This window comes from Lampris incognitus, chromosome 16 (assembly GCF_029633865.1).
Source record: "Lampris incognitus isolate fLamInc1 chromosome 16, fLamInc1.hap2, whole genome shotgun sequence".
Taxonomy (NCBI): domain Eukaryota; kingdom Metazoa; phylum Chordata; class Actinopteri; order Lampriformes; family Lampridae; genus Lampris; species Lampris incognitus.
This window is the reverse complement of record NC_079226.1, coordinates 30,521,946-30,541,945: the sequence shown is the minus strand read 5'-3', so window position 1 is coordinate 30,541,945 and position 20,000 is coordinate 30,521,946. Positions and strand designations below refer to the sequence as shown.

Here is a 20,000-nt window from a genome sequence, read left to right as displayed (position 1 = left end):
AATCAATGTGCACGATTTCAAAGGAAAATAATTAACAACGCTGACGTGGCGCTTGCCAGTGTGTCTGTATACCCAGACACACTAGGGCTGTTCGATATGACGGTATATATCGTGTGACAATAGAAAAACTGCTAACACTTTCTATGAAGCTTGCACCTATAACGCCCTATAAGCATCTATAACGCCCTGTAAGTGTAGCGCTAAGTCATTGTAAGATTCATTATAACCATGTGCACCCCCCCACAACACCTCATAACCAACTTTACGATACATTGTCAATTTAAAACGGATTTATGCATATAAATATGTCATCATTAGCCTGTTTATCTATCAAATGTCATAATGCATCATAGCCAACTTGTTTTGCTGAAGTTTTATAGAGATGCATAATAGGACGTCAGTGCTATTTCACAGTCTTCAGCCATAGCCGTTAGTCATTGTAACACACATTATAGCAAAGTATGGGCGTTATAGATGCTTATAGGGCGTTGTAGATGCAAGCTTCATAGTAAGTGTTACCGAACAATTTCTATCGTTTCTTATTATGCGCTGTCGTTTATTTCATTGTGTCACAAATAGTGGTGTAACAGAACGTAGTTGAGCCGTGCGGATCGCCCCCCCCCCCCCCCCCACACACACACAGAGTTCGGCACGCATGTGAACTGCGGATTAATTGCACAAAAAAAAAAAAAAAAAAAAAAAAATTTCCACCCGACCATCTTCTCCCCAATTGTACCTGGCAAATTACCCCACTCCTCTGAGCCGTCCCGGTCATTGCTCCACCCCCTCTGCTGATCCGGGGAGGGCTGCAGACTACCACAATCCTCCGCCGATACGTGTGGAGTCACCAGCCGCTTCGTTTCATCTGACAGTGAGGAGTGTTGCCAGGGGGACGTAGCATGTGGGAGGATCACACTATCCCCCCCCCCCGAACAGGTGCCCCGACCAACCAGAGGAGGTGCTAGTGCAGTGACCAGGACACATACCCATGTCCGGCTTCCCACCCGCAGACACGGCCAATTGAGTCTGCAGGGACAGCCGACCGAGCCAGAGGTAACACGGGGATGTGAACCGGTGATCCACGTGTTGGTAGGCAACGGAATACACCACCACGCCACCCGGACGCCCCTTAACTGCAAAATGTAACCCTCATAGTGAAGCAGTTTTACTGCAAACCACTGCAGTGCTAACGCAGGACGAGAGCACGGTGTCGTCTATGGCTCCACAGACAGCAGTTCACTGAGATTGTTGATAACTGCACATCATTATCTACACCTCTGGACCTGCGGTTGCTATTTATCTTTTGCAATGTTTCAAACTGTGTTAAATTAAACCTGCATCCGCTGCCATGACAACAATCATATTGGCCGTGAGCGTAGGACAGCGGGTTTAAATGAGGTGCGCTAATAAACTCCTTATGAAAATTTTTGATTTCGACACTGGGATTTGTGCCATCAACGTTGTGGTCTCTCTCGTGGCAGATTACAGCTGTGTGCGATAGTGTGCAGGAGCAAGCAAGTACATCAGTGTGTTTTTATGTGTGCACGCGCACACATGTGTAGTGTTTAACCAAAACTTTGTGCAAGAGCTGGCACACGGGATTTCAGCGTGTCCCCGAGCGCAGTGTGTGTCTTTGTGTTGCACTTAATGTGTGCCGTTTTGTCCGCACGTATGTTTGCGTGCGTTTGTGTCGAGTGTGCGTGCATGCGTTACCCCAAGTGACGGTGAATCCGTAGGGCGTAGCCGTGGAGACACAGGGTGTAGACGGGGGGCCTGGTTTGTCGGGACTGGTGGTGCACACCAGCACCTCACTGGGACTGCTCTTCCCCTCCGAGTTTGACGCAATCAGCTGGAGGGGGTGGAGATGGAGGTTATAAAAGGGAAGGAGAAAAGGAGAGAGAAAACAAAGCAGAAGAGATGGCGAGAAACAGAGAGAGAGAGAAACAGAGAGAGAGAGACACAGGGAGAGAGAGAGAGTGAGAGAGCAAGCAAGGAGTAGAAACAATGCAAGGGGGGAGAGAATGAATTGATCAAGAAGTAACTTGCCAGATTTATGAGCTCCATTTTTGAATTTTTGACTCTTTTTTTCTTGCCTCTCTCCTTTATTGTTCTCTCCTCTCTCCTCCTCCCCCCCGTCTCCAGATTACTCTCCCCATTACCCCAATGGATGAACAATCAACCCACTGTTCTCGTGTGTTCACTACCAACAGCCAACACGCAGATGTGTTTGGAAGCGCCTCACAGTGATGATTTGCAGTTATTTGCCAGGACTGTTTGCTGTCATATCCTTGTTAACGGCACACGGGGAATTACTTTTTAATAAAAGAACATTATAAATCCATTCCATCCATCCATTATCCGAGCCACTCATCCGAATTCAGGTTGCAGGGATGCTGGAGCCCATCCCAGCAGTCATTGGGCGGCAGGCGGGGAGACACCCTGGACAGGCCGCCAGTCCATCACAGGGCCCCACACACACACACACACACACACACACACACACACACACACACACACACACACACACACTTGGACCGTGGGAGGAAACCGGAGCACCCGGAGGAAACCCACGCAGACACGGGGAGAACCTGCAAACTCCACACAGAGGACGACCCGGGACGACCCCCAAGGTTGGACAGCCCCAGGGTTCGAACCCAGGACCTTCTTGCTGTGAGGCGACCGCGCTAACCACTGTGCTGCATTATAAACCAAATGCATTATCGTCCTTATTATCAGAGCACACTGTGAGTGACACACAGGCTGGTATGGAAAACATGCACACACAAACAAACTTGGACACACAAACATCCTCCCGCTCCTGTGCGGTACATTGTGTTTCACAGCAAGCGCAGGCTACCGCCAGCGATCAGAGCAGCCCTCGCAGTGCTCCCCGGCTGCTATGTGTACAACCAGTATTTTGCCGTTGATTAGATCACAGACATTTTGCGAGTAAATTGCTGTATTTCCCGCTACGTTAATGGATGTTGCATTACCACTGAAAGGCAACTGCACAGGCTGGTAGCCAAGGGAAACCAAAAATATTGGCTTTTACTTTGCTCTGAAAGGAGCAATGATTGACTGTCATTAGGTAAATTTGGGGAAAAAAAAGAAGAAAAAAACAAAGAAAAGAGAGATGAAGACGGAAGAGATGCCTCCAGCTGCTGAAAAATGTGTCTGGGTGTGCACGGCGGGGAATAAAGCAAACACAGGAAACAGATGTGCGGCAGACAAGGGTCAAAAAGCCTTTATGCTAAGATTTGTTTAAACCTACTTGGGAGCGCCAGATGGGAGTTTACCGCATTAGAAACAGTCCAGACGGGGTCAGGTATGCTGTCAATCACAACGTTTGAACTAAGTAAACTTGCTGGCTCTCTTTAGGTGGGCCTGACGTGGGAAACCTCCACCCATTTGACAATTTCACTTCAACAGTGTAGAGCAAATGTTAAATGTTCCACCCCAACACTATCTGACTCAGATGTTGTTGCATGCACACCGATGCACATGCAGATGTTGTTGCATGCACACAGACGCACATGCAGATGGGCATATGCAGCCCTGTCTTACCCTGAATTTATACTGTGTACTTCTCTTCAGGCCTTGTACAGTACAGGTCAAGTTTTCTCCAGTGTAATTTGGATGAAAGTCCGTTCCCTGTGGGAGACACGCTGTTAGACAGACATTTGGTGTGTGTGTGTGTGTGTGTGTGTGTGTGTGTGTGTGTGAAGGAGACTGACAGAGTGTGAAAATAAGAAGGGGGAGGGGCTTAGCATTTGTCACTGAACATACACATATATATACATATATGGTCGGTGCTTGTCCACATATGTCTACAAGTATTTTTGTGTGTTGTGTTTGTGTGTCACTCACGCTGTTATCCTCCTGGATCTCAAGTGTGTATTTGAGCTGCTCCTCGCTGGGGCTGCCCTCGGGACGCCCCCACTCCAGGGTCACCCAGGATACTCCTGCCCTAACCAGCCGCGGTGCCAGGGGCAGGGCAGGCAGCGTGCCCATGGTATAGAACACCACCTCTGTACTGAAGCCGCTGCACATGCACAATCACACACACACACACACACAAACACACAGAGTAAGGAGGTAAGAAAGCAGGAGGGTTTGGACAGTGAACAAAACTAGAAGGTTAAGATAAATGAATAAATCCATATTATCGACTTCGACAAAAAAAGTTTTGCTCTCAATTAAAATGCTGACAGTTTATTAACTTCATATCCCATAAATCCCATTTTCTCGGAGTGTGGTGGAGAGACGGGGGGGTGGACAGCAGCAAATTATATAAACTGCACATATTGGTATTTTAGTGGCGACGATGACGTGCATAATTTAGACAAGTCGAAAGAATGAAAAAATGTAATTAAAAAAAGAGAGAGGGGCTTAAATGAAGTTAGTACTGCAGGGAGGGCAGTCGGGGGGTGGGGGTGGGGTCTGTCTGCTGGAGAATGAGGCGAGCGGGAGAGTCGAGGCTGAGGGATGACAGGATAGATGTCACATCAGAAGTCAAAAAAGCGGAAAGCCAGAGGGAGAGGCTAATTTACAAGGACGTCCAGCATGGAAGGCATCTGAATAAATGACCTACACCAGAGATTCAGAGGGGTTTTAAAATATTCAAAGAAAGAGAAAAAATGATGACGGCGTGTGCACGTTTGTGTTTGTGCACGTGTGAGATGTCAGAGGATAGCGAAGCAGAGAGAATAGATTTAGGCTGCTTAAAGTTCAGCCAGAGAGCTCAGCTCTCCCTGCCTTGCTCCCTGCATCCCTCCATCTCCTCCTCTCCTCCGGCTGTCAGCCTATTAACCACAGCGAAGCTTCCCCCTCGAGGTAATGATAGAGAGGAAATGAGGAAATGGAGGGAAAATGAGAAAGAGGGGACTCCTGTCATTTTCAGACTAATAGGCCTCCATGGTGCACATGTACTTATGTGCTTCCATCCAACATGTGTGTGTTTGCACATGGTTTTGGCTGTGAGGAAACGTATGTCCCTAACACATATACCCACTGATATCCATCAGAAATGCTTCTACAATCAATGTGCATAACCCCCCCCCCTCTTTTTCTCCCCAATTGTACCTGGCCAATTACCCCACTCTTCCAAGCCGTCCTGGTCGCTGCTCCACCCCCTCTGCCAATCCAGGGAGGGCTGAAGACTACCACGTCTCCTCCGATCCATGTGGAGCCGCGACCAGGACAAATACCAACATCCGGCTTCCCACCCACAGACATGGCCAACTGTGTCTGCAGGGACCCCCGACCAAGCCGGAGGTATCACGGGGATTCACAATGGAATAGACCGCTACGCTACCCAGACGCCCAGTAATATATTTCAATAAGCCATCTAGACAAGAGGATGCACTTCTCACTTACGGTCCGTGGACAAAGAAAGGTTTTGCATGGAGCGGGATTTCATAAATAGATTTTTCTGCATTTTTTCTCTCGCTCGAATACAGCTCCAGCACCCATTCCGGTTATAAGCAGAAAGCATGCCAACAGGTCACCATGCAGTTGTATTGTATGTCATCGTTCACCACCGTATCTCTTCAATGGCTGCAGTGAAGTTCATTGCATTTTCAGTGTGCGTCCCAATGAGTGAGAAATAATATCCTACCAAGTAATAATAATAATATTAATAATAATCAGTCATTACATTTATATAGTGCTGATCTAGACACCCAAAGCGCTTCACATTGAAGGGGGAAACTCACTTCAACCACCACCAATGTGTAGCACCCACCTGGGTGGTGCACGGCAGCCATTTTGCACCAGAAAACTCACCACACATTAATCAGCATGAGGTGGAGAGGGAGGAATCACTGAGCCAATTACATGGCGGGATGGTTAGGTGGTCAGATGGAGGGATTCAGGTTGGGAATTTTGCCAGGACACCAGGGAATCCCTACTCTTTGTGATAAGTGCCACGGGATCTTTAATGACCACAGTGAGTCAGGACCTCGGTTTACCGTCTCATCCGAAGGACGGCATCTCTGACAGCACAGTGTCCCCGTCACTGCACTGGGATTTGATATTTGTTGTTTTTATTAGGACCAGAGGGAAGACTTCCCCCTACTGGCCCACCAACACCACTTCCGGCAGCAACTCGATTTCCCCGGGAGGTCTCCCATCCAAGTACTAAACAAGCCCATACCGGCTTAGCTCCTGTCATTTGGCAGGGGCAGGGTACATGCTGTATGGCTGCCAGCAGGCTACAGCCGGTGCTGCGACGCTTTTCTTGGAAATATTGTCCATTTTCCCAACATATAAGTGCCCAGACATTCAAGAGAAAACAAAGCTATATACACATACACAAACATAATGTGTTTACTATTGAGCGGATGAGGAGCGATTTTTCTCTTGGGTGAAAAATGGGGAGCGGAGAATAGAAAATCCGGAGTGGAGTGGGAACGGAGTGATTACAGAAGTGCAGGGTGAAAAATTGCAACCACTATGCTCTGCTTACCCATGCTCTGGTGTGTGTACGGTATGTAAGTGTATGTGTGTGTGTGTGTGTGCACTGTAACACCTACCTGGTGCCTATATCATTGTGTGCAGCCAATCTGAAGGTGTAGCCACTGGCAGGGAACAGTCGTGTCAGCTTACAGTGTCTTTGGCTCCCAAAGTAATATTCTCTGAAAACACTGTTCTTCTTTCCCTGCAGAGAGGAGAGGAGAGGAGGATTTGTTGCACGTGAAAGAGTGAAGTGTTTAAGAAAGAAAAGAAAGAAAATACTGCTGCATTAATGAATGATGCAAGAGGATGCAGATGACGAAAAGTGGACAAAAACGAGGGGAGTGGTATAAGATTGACTGGAGCGAAAGACAGAGAAGGGAGGGATGCAGGAGCATAGACAAGGAAGAAAACAGTGATGAGGGAGATACGGTTGAATGCAGGGATAAAGAGAGGAGAGACCTTTTCCATTCAGGGGCTTGATTACATGTTGTAGTTTGCAAGTATTAATGAGCGTTTTGCGAGAAGAGGCAAAAAAGAGACAGGGGCAAACGAAGGGCAAGCTTGAGAGACGGCAAAAAGCAAAGAAAGAGGAAAACGGAACAAATAAAAGAAGAAAGCAATAAAAGAAAGGCAAGAAGCCAAGCGATCAGCTCAGCGAGGAGGAGAGATAATGAAGAAAGACAGAGAGACATACCTCGTCCCACTCCAGCAGGTAGTTTGTGATTTTGGATCCGTTGTCGCCCGGGGGCTGTGGACAAACCAGAGAGGGATGGGGGAGAGAAAGACGAGACATGAAGACGGAGGGAGATGGAGAGATTAGGACAAATGAAGGCGGCACCGAGGGGGAGAGAATTCCTGCTGTGTGTGTTTTTTTAGGGGCCTCATGTGTCGGGGGTGAGTGATGTCATTCATTACCGGTGACACCCGGTGCGGGGGGGGGGGGGGGGATAAAAATGACTTGCCCGGGAAAGGTCAGAGAAGACACGAGCGAGGCTTTACCGGGATCTAAGTGTCTCCCCGACACCATAAGACGCATCGCCTATCGGACTGATAATGTCAACCTGTCACGTAGACGGTGGGGGGAAAAATGTACTCTTTTCGTTTCTGTCTTAAGAATTTGGGATTTTTGCCTTTGGATACACGGTCCAAAATTAATACCTGCCAGCCGGCAAATTCGGATAAATGTAGTCGTTGGTGAGCACATCATGGAGCCCACCCCCAGTCTGGCTGGTAGAAAAAATTTAATTTCCTACACGTGCTGGAGGAAGCTGCAGGTTTGCTGTCATTTCAGTCTGCCGTGCTGCGCATGTCGTGAATAGTACATAATTGTGTCAGTCATCAAACCGCGCAATTTCTTGTTTTCAATAATCACATAATAATCATTACATTTATCTAGACACCCAAGGAGCTTCACAGTGAAGGGGCAGGGGGGACTCAATTCAACCACCACCAATGTGTAGCACCCACCTGGGTGATGCACAGCAGCCATTTTGCAGCAGAATGCCCACCACACATCAGCTTGAGGTGGAGAGGGAGGAGTCATTGAGCCAATTACATGGGGGGATAATTAGGCGGCCAGATGGAGAGAGCCAAGTCGGGAATTTTGCCAGGACACCGGGGAACCCCCTACTCTTTGCAATAAGTGCCGTGGGATCTTTAATGACCACAGTGAGTCAGGACCTCGGTTTAACGTCTCATCTGAAGGACGGCATCTCCTACAGCACAGTGTCCCCGTCACTGCACTGGGGCATTGGGATTTGATGTTTTTACTTGGACCAGAGGGAAGACTTCCCCCTACTGGCCCACCAACATTACTTCCGGCAGCAACTCATTTTCTCATGAGGTTTCCCATCCAAGTACTAGCCAAGCCTGTACCTGCTTAGCTTCCGTCATTTGGCAGGACAGGGTACATATTGCCATGGCTTGAGCTATGTGGAGATTTATTGCGGGAGTGGAGCCCCCAGGAAATAAAAAGAAACAGGAGAACTTTAGGCGGAAGAGACCTCTGCTGCCACGGCCAAATGTACGGCGCTCCCTCCTCGTCTCCTCCACCGACACTCATCCAGCAGAGACAAGGAGGAACATCACTTCTAGAGCAAACTCTCTGCAGACTGAACATGCTACTACAGAATAAAATCCCTCTATAATTGTTATATTCTCAAACTCCTTAATAAACGATCCTTCTTGCACCTAAAGGCGAATAACACTGAATTTATTAATTAAAATGGGTTACACTTACACAAGTGCTGAAACAGCTGAAGTGATATTTCTGCATACAGTAAGTGTTACTACTATCATTACTGCACACTACTATAATACTGACTGAGACTCGCTTATGACACCAAGACGACAAGCTGAATACGACATGCTGAATACTAATCATAGAAAATTGCAATAGTAACAAGCAATTTGTACCCCCCCCCCCTTTTCTCCCCAATTGTACTTGGCCAATTACCCCACTCTTCCGAGTCGTCCCGGTCGCTGCTCCACCCCCTCTGCCGATCCGGGGAGGGCGGCAGACTACCACATGCCTCCTCCGATACATGTGGAGTCGCCAGATGCTTCTTTTCACCTGACAGTGAGGCGTTTCACCAGGAGGACGTAGTGCGTGGGATGATCACGCTATTCTCCCCAGTTCCCCCTCCCCCCCCTGAACAGGCGCACCGACCGACCAGAGGAGGTTTTAGTGCAGCGACCAGGACACATCCGGCTTCCCACCCGCAGACATGGCCAATTGTGTCTGTAAGGATGCCTGACCAAGCCGGAGGTAACACGGGGATTCGAACTGGCGACCCCTGTACTGGTAGGCAACGGAACAGACCACCACGCCACCCGGACGCCAATTTATTTTTTTGTCTGGTAAAAAAAACCTGTCGGGCCAGTAAATTTTTTCATCTACCAGCCACCTTGGCAGGTAAGTCAAAAAGTTAATTTTGGACCCTGCTTATACACAATCATCAGCGGATGAGGGTCCCAGAGTTTGCTTTAGCTAGAAGCAAACTGTCTCGTTGCGTTTACATTTACACCATCCGAGCTAATGACACACAGCATCACAACTACATGATGTCCGACTGACAAACAGATGAGCGTGAGCACACACGCGTGTGTGTGTGTGTGTGTGTGTGTGTGTGTGTGTTTCTCTCTACCTTCCACTGTAGGGTGAGGGTGCTCTTGGTGCGGTGGGACAGCTTCGGGGGGAAGGGGATGTCAGGGACGCTGCTGTGTGTGGTGAATGAGCCCGCCTCCGAATTCGAGCCCCTCACCGAGTTATACAGCGCTGTCACCCTGCAAGCACAAAAACACACACACGGTCAAAAACACAGACAGACAAACACCGACATATGGACGCACAAATGCACGTAAACGCCCAAAAAACTATCAGCCGTCCTGAAGCACAACAGTGGCAGCATTCAGTCAAGTGCCGCGTAGACCCGATATGCATGCAGGTCTTCACAACAACCCAACAACACAGCGGCTGATTTAACCAATTAGTCCTCCCCGTCTGGTTGAATGGGCGATAACAAGTGGAGTCAGCTGGCGTCGTGTTGGGATAGAATAAAAACCCACATACACGCGGCCGTCCATAACACATGATTGAGAATCGCTTCATTAAAGTATTACCGGGTACAATTCGACGCAGAAGACCACATGAAACAGCTTTTAGGGTGTCGCAGGCCTCCACAATGGGGACGCGCTTCGGGTGGGACTTGATAAGATTTTTTTTTTTTTTGGGGCACGTAACGAGAAGTTGGTGCAGATAATAGCGGTGAAACGGAGGTTAAAACATTTTCTCACTTCAAGCGGTCTGAATAAAATGTGGAAGAGGCAGTTTCTTACCGTACGTGGTAGTCTGTCGCTGGCCTTAGATCTTTGAGATTGTACTCCAACTCATCTCCACTGAAACATGCAAACATGTGAGCACACGCACACACACACACACGCACACACACACAAATCAGGGAGGTCAGCGTTTGATGTGCCATTTTTGAGATTCTTCTGATGGGTATTTTTCTGTGTGTGTGTTTTTTTTTTGTCTGCAGGTTTTGTTATTACAGCACAGATGTCGCTGGCAGATCGGGTGGACATTTCCATGTCTCTTATGTCCTGTTTTCTCAAAACAGGCTACTTTTGAGTTATGATTCAGACTAAAACTGGTGCCCACATCGGTTCAGAATATATATATATATATACATTTATTATGGGTGTGTATGTGTTTTTGTGTGTGTGTGTGTGTTGAATACTGCTATAAACTTGTCTACTACTACTACTACTACTACTTTCGGCTGCTCCCGTTAGGGGTCGCCACAGCGGATCATCCGAAACTTGTCAACTAAACCCATTTATTAACAAAGATTGTGATCTACTTTTTCTCTACTGCTTGAACAAATTAGAGACCCGCTATTTCATCATTATTCTTTTACTTGCCTTGCCTCCTTACATGGACTCGCTCTCTGACTACAGACTCTCTTTTTAGCGACGTCTTCTTCATAATCTTGTTTTACTAGTTATTCTGTGCAAAAAACCCCTGCAAGGTCAAACTCTTCACATGTGCTATACTGAGCTAACACAGAGAGCGCCCCCGCTCGCCTCGGCGTGTGCAGTACCTGTATATGAGGCGGTACTTCCCGTCTCGCCCCTTGTCTGACAGAGACACCTCGTAGGAGCAGGAGACAGGCATTCCATTATTATGGCGATTCACCAGTCCTGCCGGAGGGGCCCAGGACAGCCGCGCGGCCCGTGCCTGCACGTTGGACACCTGTGCAGGCCACAAACACGTGTTTAGAAACAGCCACGCAGACAGGAGGAGCCCAACTTCACCTGGTTTGTGTCTTTCAGTATGTGCCTCTGACTTTCTGCATGTGCACGTGTGTGTTTGTGACTTAGGTGTATGTGATCATGTATACATTTAAAAATCTGAGTGTGAGGGACGTCCGGGTGGCGTAGCGGTCTATTCTGTTGCCTACCAACACGGGGATCGCTGGTTTGAATCCCCGTGTTACCTCCGGCTTGGTCGGGCGTCCCTACAGACACAATTGGCCGTGTCTGCGGGTGGGAAGCTGGATGTGGGTATGTGTCCCAGTCGCTGCACTAGCGCCTCCTCTGGTCGGCCAGGGCGCCTGTTCGGGGGGGGGGGGACTGGGGGGAATAGCGTGATCCTCCCACATGCTACGTCCCCCTGGCGACACTCCTCACTGTCAGGTGAAAAGAAGCGGCTGGCGACTCCACATATATCAGAGGAGGCATGTGGTAGTCTGCAGCCCTCCTCGGATTGGGGGGGGGGGGGGGGGGGCAGTAACCGGGACGGCTCGGAAGAGGGGTAAATTGGCCAAAAATTTAACTGGGGAGAAAAGGGGCGGGGGGGGGGATATCTGACTGTGTGTGTGTGTGTGTGTGTGTGTTTTTATGTGTATGTGTGTATATATGCAAGTATGTGTGTTTGCTGTGAATCATGTGTTGGGTTTTGATTTTGTGCACGTGTGCAACCTGCGTACATTATTCCAGACCCAGATGCTCTTTCCTGCCCCAGCCCATGTAAGCCAGGAATGAACAGGAAAATAAATAGGCCATACGTATACGAAGCACAGAAAGCAGGTTGCATATGTACACGCACTTATGTGTGTGTGTGTGTGCACGCGTGTGCGTGCGTGTATGTGTTGGACTGCATGCATGTTTATGGGGCGTTTTTAGTTGCGGCACGTGGGTGTGTGAGCCGATTTAGCGTGATTTAGCGCAGTCTGCCGCCGTTCCAGACACCGCATCCACTGAATAGTCGATGGATGTGCCCTGGGGGTACCACTAACCACAAGCCTGCCTAGAAAGTCTGCGAGGGAGAGAGGAAAACAGGAAGGGAACGAAAAGACACAGACAGAGTGAGACAAAGCGGGGGAGGAACGAGTCCGGCGGGGGAGAGAGAGAGAGCAAGACGGTGAGGGGCTGTGTATAAATTTGCCATTTCCAAGCAAAATGTAGGTAAGGGTTGGATTTTGGCAGTCGACTTGGCTCGGGGAAAGCCTGTTGTGCGTCTCCCACGTATTTAGTTCAATAGATGTCCACGCTGCTTTTACACAATATACGTCTCCATCGCTTTACATTGCCCCGCGAGCTCATCGTGGCTTCATGGTTAGCTGACTGCCTAGAATCTGGTTTTTGAAGACTGGAAATATGATGAAGAGGAAAACCGGATCTTTCAGAGCTCGCTAAATTTACAATTGATGACTCCTGCAGTGATCTGATGATTGGAGCCGCGTAAATCACCCAATATAACTGCCAACAGGTAGACGGAGCGGACATGGAGGGGGGGGGGTAAGAAAGGGGGGCAAAGAGAAAAAAGAATGAGAGGAAAAAGAGAAGATGGGAAAAACAGACGAGCGAGGACGGGGCCCATTTCGGAGGTTCGCAGACACCCTGCTCTCGAACCCGAGTAAGCGCCAGCTTGTCCTCTGTATAATGTTGGACACAGAGCCCGTTAAGCTACATCCATCTACATCCTTGCTCCGACATGCATCCAGCGGCACATGGACAGCATCTCACAGCCTGACATAACCTTCCGACTCAGACTTAGAAAACTTCAGCGTCCTCTGAGAGGCAATTTGTGGTGCAGCGCAGCCCATAGATATATATACACATCTAAAGCACACCAGATCAACAAAAACAACACTAGTCTGGGATCATCTATAGCAGCCATCAGATCTCATCACAGGCCAGTGTACGCAGGCATTTAAAGTGCATGTCGATAACTGTGCACCAACAACTGTAATGGAAATAAATAGTCCCTTTAAATAACCTTTTCTTCCCCCTTCCCCCTCATCCGTCTCTCATCTCATCCCACTAACACTGCACACATGCAGGCCACTACAGGTATGCAGGCAGAGTTACTTCACTCCGTTCTGTGTTTTCCCTGCCCAGTCTGAACCAGACTTTGGTTCAGTTCGACTACGTTCAGTTCAGTCCAATGTGCTTTAATGGCATGGAAGCAAGCAATATTGTCAGTGTGGCAAAATAAAAAGATTCCCATTTTTTTATTGAAGGGGAAAAAAAATCGCTCTAGCTCCACCCCATCTCTCATATACTTCGTATACTTATACACCTCCTGCTGTAAAATTACAGTGTCAGCATACAGTACAGGCAATTTGAGAAGGGATGGGATTAGAAATCAAAAGCCGCATCCATCTCCAGCTAGGCTCCATGCAAACACATTCACCGGCGGTGCAGAGCCCCCACCCTCACCCTCATCCCCCTCCCCATTAGCAGGATAAGACCAATACTCGAACCCAAAAAACTGCAAGCAATTTAAACTGAGGAGGAAAATGGCAGTGAACTGGTTTATGAGATATGGAGTATACAGCAAATGCCGACACAGACACCTCATGCATGACCACATGACCCCCCACCCCCCCCTTCTATTTCGCTCTCTAATTGGATGCCGTCCTCCATTTCCCTTACATTCTCTCATACACTGACATTCAATTTTCACTCCGCCTACTGAGTTTGCAACACATTGATAAACTTACTACGTTGGTGTTCAGGCCATTTCGGGTGGTGAGGGAGGCAGAGGATGATAGCTATATCTGTCTATAGGCCCCTTCATAGCAACCCAATCGCCGGCAGGAGAAGTGACTGGCTGAGAACTTTTAATTGACCTTTTCCTCCTCTTCTTCCTTGTGCTTACTCCCCCTTCTATGAATCCCGCTTTCCTTCCTTCCCCCATGCCGTATTGTTCTCACTATATGTCGTTTTGTCTGCCCCTATGTCGCCTGGTCTGCAGTTTTCTCCCCATCTCTCTCCCCATCTCTCCTCTTTCCCTCTTTCTGCCCTTTCCTCACCTTTTTTTTTTGGTTTTTTGGGTTTTTTTTGTTGCTGCTGTCTCTCCGTGGAACCTTCTAATGTGTCCTATCCCCGAACCCTTGTTTTAACGTGACAGTTGTCAAATGGTCCAATCACACCCAAACGTCCGACTGAACTGCACTTAACCATGACGGAGGCATTCCTCATCATAAAAACGTCAACTGCTGTCCACAGATGAACACACACTTGCAGCTTTCTTTTCCGCCCGAAGAGAAATAATAATGGCTTTTAAATTTTATGCGTTTAGCGCTAACAGTAGTCGGGGGTGAATGGGAGGCATTCATGGCTGAGGGGGGCGACATGTATATAAGTGGATGCTGCCCTCGTGTGGCCAGGTTGAGGAACGTCCCCCATTGTGAATTTCTGGCATTGTGAAGGCTTGTGTGTGTGTGTTTTTCTTTGTGTGCATGCGTGTGCATGTGTGTGTGCACAGCTGTGCATACTGACCTGTGGTTTGTCGATCGTAGAGAGCATATCTTGAACTCGCTTCCCCTCTGAGTCATGATCTGACAGGAAAGCAGGAGAAAGAAACAGCAACGAGAGAGAGAGAGAGAGAGAGAGAGAGAGAGAGAGAGAGAGAGAGAGCGAAGTCATTAACAGAATTCACCAACAGGAGGGGGATTTATCCCCCCCCACCAACAGGAGGCGACACCACCATCCAAAGAACATGGGCAAAACACACATTTGTGTGACACCACAATGCTGTGAAAGTCTTGCAAGTGTTGCATGCTGTTTGCATTGCAGGACTAAGTGGCGCCTCCCGGTTCTTAATACTCAAATCAAGTGAACTGGAGTCGTCAGCCTCAACTTGCAAAACAGATGCATATGGAAAACTTTGTGCAACAGCAGATGATTAGACTTATAATTTGCAGAAAGAATGCTTTAAATTCCCACAAGCTGTGGCACTCTCGCATCTACGATCTCCAGCTGACGATCCCTGCTAGGCCGGCTGAAGTTTGTGCTTAAATGACCAAATGAGTCATCTATACTCGGCATTATGACTCTAACCAGCAGCTGACCCATTTCTCCACAGTGTGGGAGTTAAAAAGGAAGACTTGGGCTCTTATATCAACTGCCTGTACCACTTTTTTTTTTGCTTCCGGCTAGTCATCTTTCCTAAACTGTCACCCGTGGGGAAGACAAAACAAAACACTCGGCCGACCCGCTCCAAATAAGTCAGAAAGAGGGTGAAAAAGGACAGAGGAAATATTCACATCATTGATGTTGCCTCATTGAACAGAGTGATGCAATACCCTCCCCTACCCGAAAATGTTCCCATGTTTCATCATGAATGAATAATAAAATCACTCCCTCGGTGTATTTCCCAAACCCTGATGCGTGCTTTCAAACAACCCCTTCTCTGCAGACAACCCTTGGAGCAAAAAAAAGAAAAAAGAAAGCATAGGAAAGAATAAAAATAAAATCTACGGTGAATTATCCACAGTTCAACAGAGCTGAAGCATTAGTCAGGAATTCCTGACTTACAGCGAATAAACGGCAGATTGCCAAAAACAATGCCTCCACAATGATATCCACAGTGACTAGCTTGTTCTGTTTATAGACGCCGCTGATAATCATCGTAATTATCAAGTCCAGCCATTATTCAATTTACATCATGATAGTAAATCTTTTATCAACCGTTCCAACACCTGCAAATCATTATCATTATGCACAGAGCAATGTGACGTCTTATAGGCCGCAGCGCTGCTCTCCGGCGGGCGGCTGGACTCGTAACAGCACCGAGTCCACACTTACACTCAAATACATCACCGTGTCCCGACTTGATTTGATATACTTTGTGGCTGTAAAAATGCACCTTTTCCCTCTAGCAGGGTATGGACAGGGATGGACACATGAAGCGGATAACCCATTAATTACAAGGCCATGTTTCGCCATCTGCATAAAACTGTGCTTCCATTAAACTATGTAGGAAGTAAAGCCTCAGTCTAAGACTGAAAGCATGCACACAACGCACGTTTTTTTAAGCTGCAACATAAAACGAGGGCATCTGGGTAGCATAGCGGTCCATTCCGTTGCCTACCAACATGGGGATCGCCGGTTCGAATCCCCGTGTTACCGCCGGCTTGGTCGGGCGTCCCTACAGACTCAATTGGCCGTGTCTGCAGGTAGGAAGCCGGATGTGGGTATGTGTCCTGGCCGCTGCACTGGCACCTCCTCTGTTCGGTTGGGGGGGTGCCTGTTGGGGTGGGGATGGGGGAAATAGCATGATCCTCCCACGTGCTACGTCCCCCTGGCGAAACGCCCTCATTGTCAGGTGAAAAGAAGCAGCTGGTGACTCCACATGTATCGGAGGAGGCATGTGGTAGTCTGCAGCCCTCCCTGGATCGGCAGAGGGGGGTGGAGCAGAGACCGGGACGGCCCGGAAGAGCGGGGGTAATTGGCCGGATACAACTGGGGAGAAAAAAGGGGGTAAAAATAGGCGAAGAAAAAAAAAAGGGGGGGGGGTAAAAATAGAAAAGAAAAAAAGAAGAAAGCAAAAAATGAGTCAGAAAAAATTAATTAAAACAAAGCAAAAAAACAAAAAACAAAACAAAACCTGGGGTTAGGAGGTTCTCAAAATGGTGATCGTAGCTTGTCATGGCGAGCTGGCGGCGTGGCTGTACGGCCAAGTAACATGAACTCCAGCGGGCGGCGGCGTGAGTCTGTTATCTCTGCTCTGCCCGCTGAGTGTCTTATGGGGTGCCTGCGCCAAAGGCCTGACAGTCTTAGCATGAGATATGTGTGTGTCTGTGTGTGTGTGCGCGCGTGTGTGTGTGTGTGTGTGTGTGGGGGGGGGGGGTATCGTGTGGTGGGCACTGTTACAATATTCAGGCGCAGGCACACAAACGCAATCGATACACGTACACACAAACAGATGTCTGGTGCGGTGATATAGTGAGTCTCGGGATAATTTAGAGGAGCCTTGGGAGCGGGGTTGAGATCCCAGGTCATTACCAGCGAGTGTGTGCAAGTGTGTATAAATGTAGTGTGTGTGTGTGTGCACATGTAATGGGGTAATGGAGTCCCCTCCCCCCTTTTATGTGAGGCCTAAAGAAGAGGTTTTTCCAGCCGCCAGAGGTCTGCTTTCTCCATCCGGATCTGACCGCTGTAAATCACACAGGATGTGTGCGCTCATGTGTGTGTGTCATTTCAGAAGTCGGTCACACGGCACCTTTTACGAAACCCCATCCGTCTGATGAGTGCGTTACGTGGGGGGGGGGGATTAAGGGCAGCGACACAACACTCGCACATTAGCACCAAGTAGCCATTCAAACGTCAGCGCGAAAACACAAACCTGCACGCAAAGACACACAGTCACTCACACTTACATACACGTGTGTACAAAGCGGTTTTCTGTCCACAAGCATATGTGATATGCTGAGAGCAAGTGATGTGTGAGAGCTTGTGTGCTTCTCTGTGTGTGTGTGTGTGTGTGTGTGTGTGTGTGTGTGTGTGTGTGTGTGTGTGCGCATCGCTAAGTCCCCCCTGACAGATTGTGTGTAGGAGAGGCCTACTATGCCTGGGGGTACACTTATGAGTCACGGCAACAATGATGTCATGGAAGCACAACCTCAACTTGACCTCCTGTGTGCGCGTGTGTTTGAAAGTGAGGGGAGTACGAGAGAGAGAGAGAATACAGAAAGGTACACACAGACACACACACACACATATATAGACACAGACAGACACACACAGACACAGGGAGGGGAGGAGGGAGGGCGAGAGAGAGAGAGACTGTGTGTGTGTGCATGTCCATTTGAAAGTGAGGGAGTATGAGAGAAAGAATACAGAAAGGGACAGAGAGGGGGGGGGGGGAGAGATTGTGTGTGTGTGTGTGTGGGTGTGTGTGTGTGTATGTCTCAAAAACCCAAATATCACGTTACAGTAGGTGATGCTGCGAGGTTGTTTAAGCTACTGTGTCTGTGTGCGCATGTGTTGGGGGGGGGGGTATGTAGAGTTCAACAGGTGAAACACACATCTTCCATCACTGCTACACACACACACACACACACACACACACACACACACACCCATCCCAGGACAAAGCCAGTCTTTTCTCTGTGTTGTGGAATATATGCAGTCACAAGTGCAGCTCGGAGAGCCGAGCAGCAGCTCTCTAGGCAGCAGGCCTGCCCCTGTTTATTTACTCCTTCCATCCATCACGGCTCCGTGAAAAAGAATATTGCTTGTTTAACGCTGCCGTCCTGTCGCTGCTTGTCTGCTGCCGCCGCTGCGAACACAGCCAGCACAGGGATGGGCTGGATTCCATTACAGCATCGCTTGGCCATCGCGGCTGGCAAATAACAGGTGTTAATAGTCCAACAACAGACACGGTAGACAGACAGACTGGCATCTCGGCAGTGCCACCCATTAGCGGGCATGGGAGACACGCATGTCGGGTTTCAGCGCCGATCGACTGGTCGGGATCTCAACGTTCGCCACGTTCCCTTGGCTGCGAGCAGCAAAGGTAATGAGGGATTTCTGCTGCGACTGCACCGAAGGTGCGAAAACCACAGAGATCGGTTTTCATCGGGCAACAGCTGCCAACCCGGGGGATGAGCAGAACGCTGAGGGGGGGGTCTCTTCGGTAGAAAAAAAACAAAACAAAAACAGGTGGGTGTCTCGTATTTGCCGAATTTTTTTCAAAAAGCAGCCGAAAGCCATTTTGTTAGGCATGTCAGGAGAAACTCGTTCCATTACTGGGGCGCCCGGGTGGCGTGGCGGTCTATTCCATTGCCTACAAAAATGGGGATCGCTGGTTCGAATCCCCGTGTTACCTCTGGCTTGGTCGGGCATCTCACAGACACAATTGGCTGTGTCTGCGGGTGGGAAGCTGGATGTGGGTATGTGTCCTGGTCACTGCACTAGCGCCTCCTCTGGTCGGTCAGGGCACCTGTTCAGGGGGGGAGGGGGACCTGGGGGGAAATAGTGTGATCTTCCCACGTGCTACATGCCCCTGGTGAAACTCCTCACTGTCAGGTGAAAAGAAGCGGCTGGTGACTCCACATGTATTGGAGGAGGCATGTGGTAGTCTGCAGCCCTCCCCGGATCGGCAGACAGGTAGGAGCAGCGACCGGGACGGCTCGGAAGAGTCGGGTAATTGGCCGGATACAATTGGGGTGAAAAAGGGGGGAACAATAATAATAATAATAATATGAACTGTATATCTTCAAACTGGGGTGGCACAAGTGGCGCAGTGGTTATCACAATTGCCTCACAGCAAGAAGGTCCTGGTTTGGAGCCCTGGTGTAGTCCAACCTTGGTGAGTCATCCCGGGTCGTACTCTGTGTGGAGTTTGAATGTTCTCCCCGTGTCTGTGTGGGTTTCCTCCGGGGGCCCCGGTTTCCTCCCACAGTCCAAAGACATGTAGGTCAGGTGAATCAGCCGTAGTAAATTGTCCCTAGGTGGGTGGGTGGGGGTGTGTGTGTGTCGGCCCTGTGATGGACTGGTGGCCTGTCCAGGGAGTGTCCCCCCCCCACCCCCCCCACCCAATGACTGCTTGGATAGGCTCCAGAATCCCCACGACCCTGAGAGCAGGATAAGCGGTTTGGATAATGGATGGATGGATGGATGAATGGATGGATGGATGGATGGATGGATGGATGGATGGATGGGAGGGGAAAAAAATCCAATAAAATAAAATAAATAAAAGTACACTACTGTACCAGGTACACCCTAAATACGTGTATTTTCGTGGC

At 48.9% G+C, this 20,000-nt stretch overlaps 1 protein-coding gene across 1 annotated transcript in view; it reads right to left on the bottom strand.

Annotated features, from left to right (window-relative positions):
• The window catches only part of fndc3ba (fibronectin type III domain containing 3Ba), a 140,200-nt gene that overhangs the window by 28,259 nt on the left and 91,941 nt on the right, over positions 1-20,000 (bottom strand). Inside the window, exons 8-16 of the mRNA XM_056295944.1 lie at positions 14,749-14,807; positions 11,061-11,212; positions 10,294-10,353; positions 9,603-9,741; positions 7,151-7,204; positions 6,534-6,658; positions 3,868-4,042; positions 3,565-3,651; positions 1,714-1,849 (exon numbers count right to left, since the gene is read on the bottom strand). Of these exons, the coding sequence (XP_056151919.1) occupies positions 1,714-1,849; positions 3,565-3,651; positions 3,868-4,042; positions 6,534-6,658; positions 7,151-7,204; positions 9,603-9,741; positions 10,294-10,353; positions 11,061-11,212; positions 14,749-14,807 (987 nt within the window). The remainder of the gene's footprint in view (positions 1-1,713; positions 1,850-3,564; positions 3,652-3,867; positions 4,043-6,533; positions 6,659-7,150; positions 7,205-9,602; positions 9,742-10,293; positions 10,354-11,060; positions 11,213-14,748; positions 14,808-20,000) is intronic.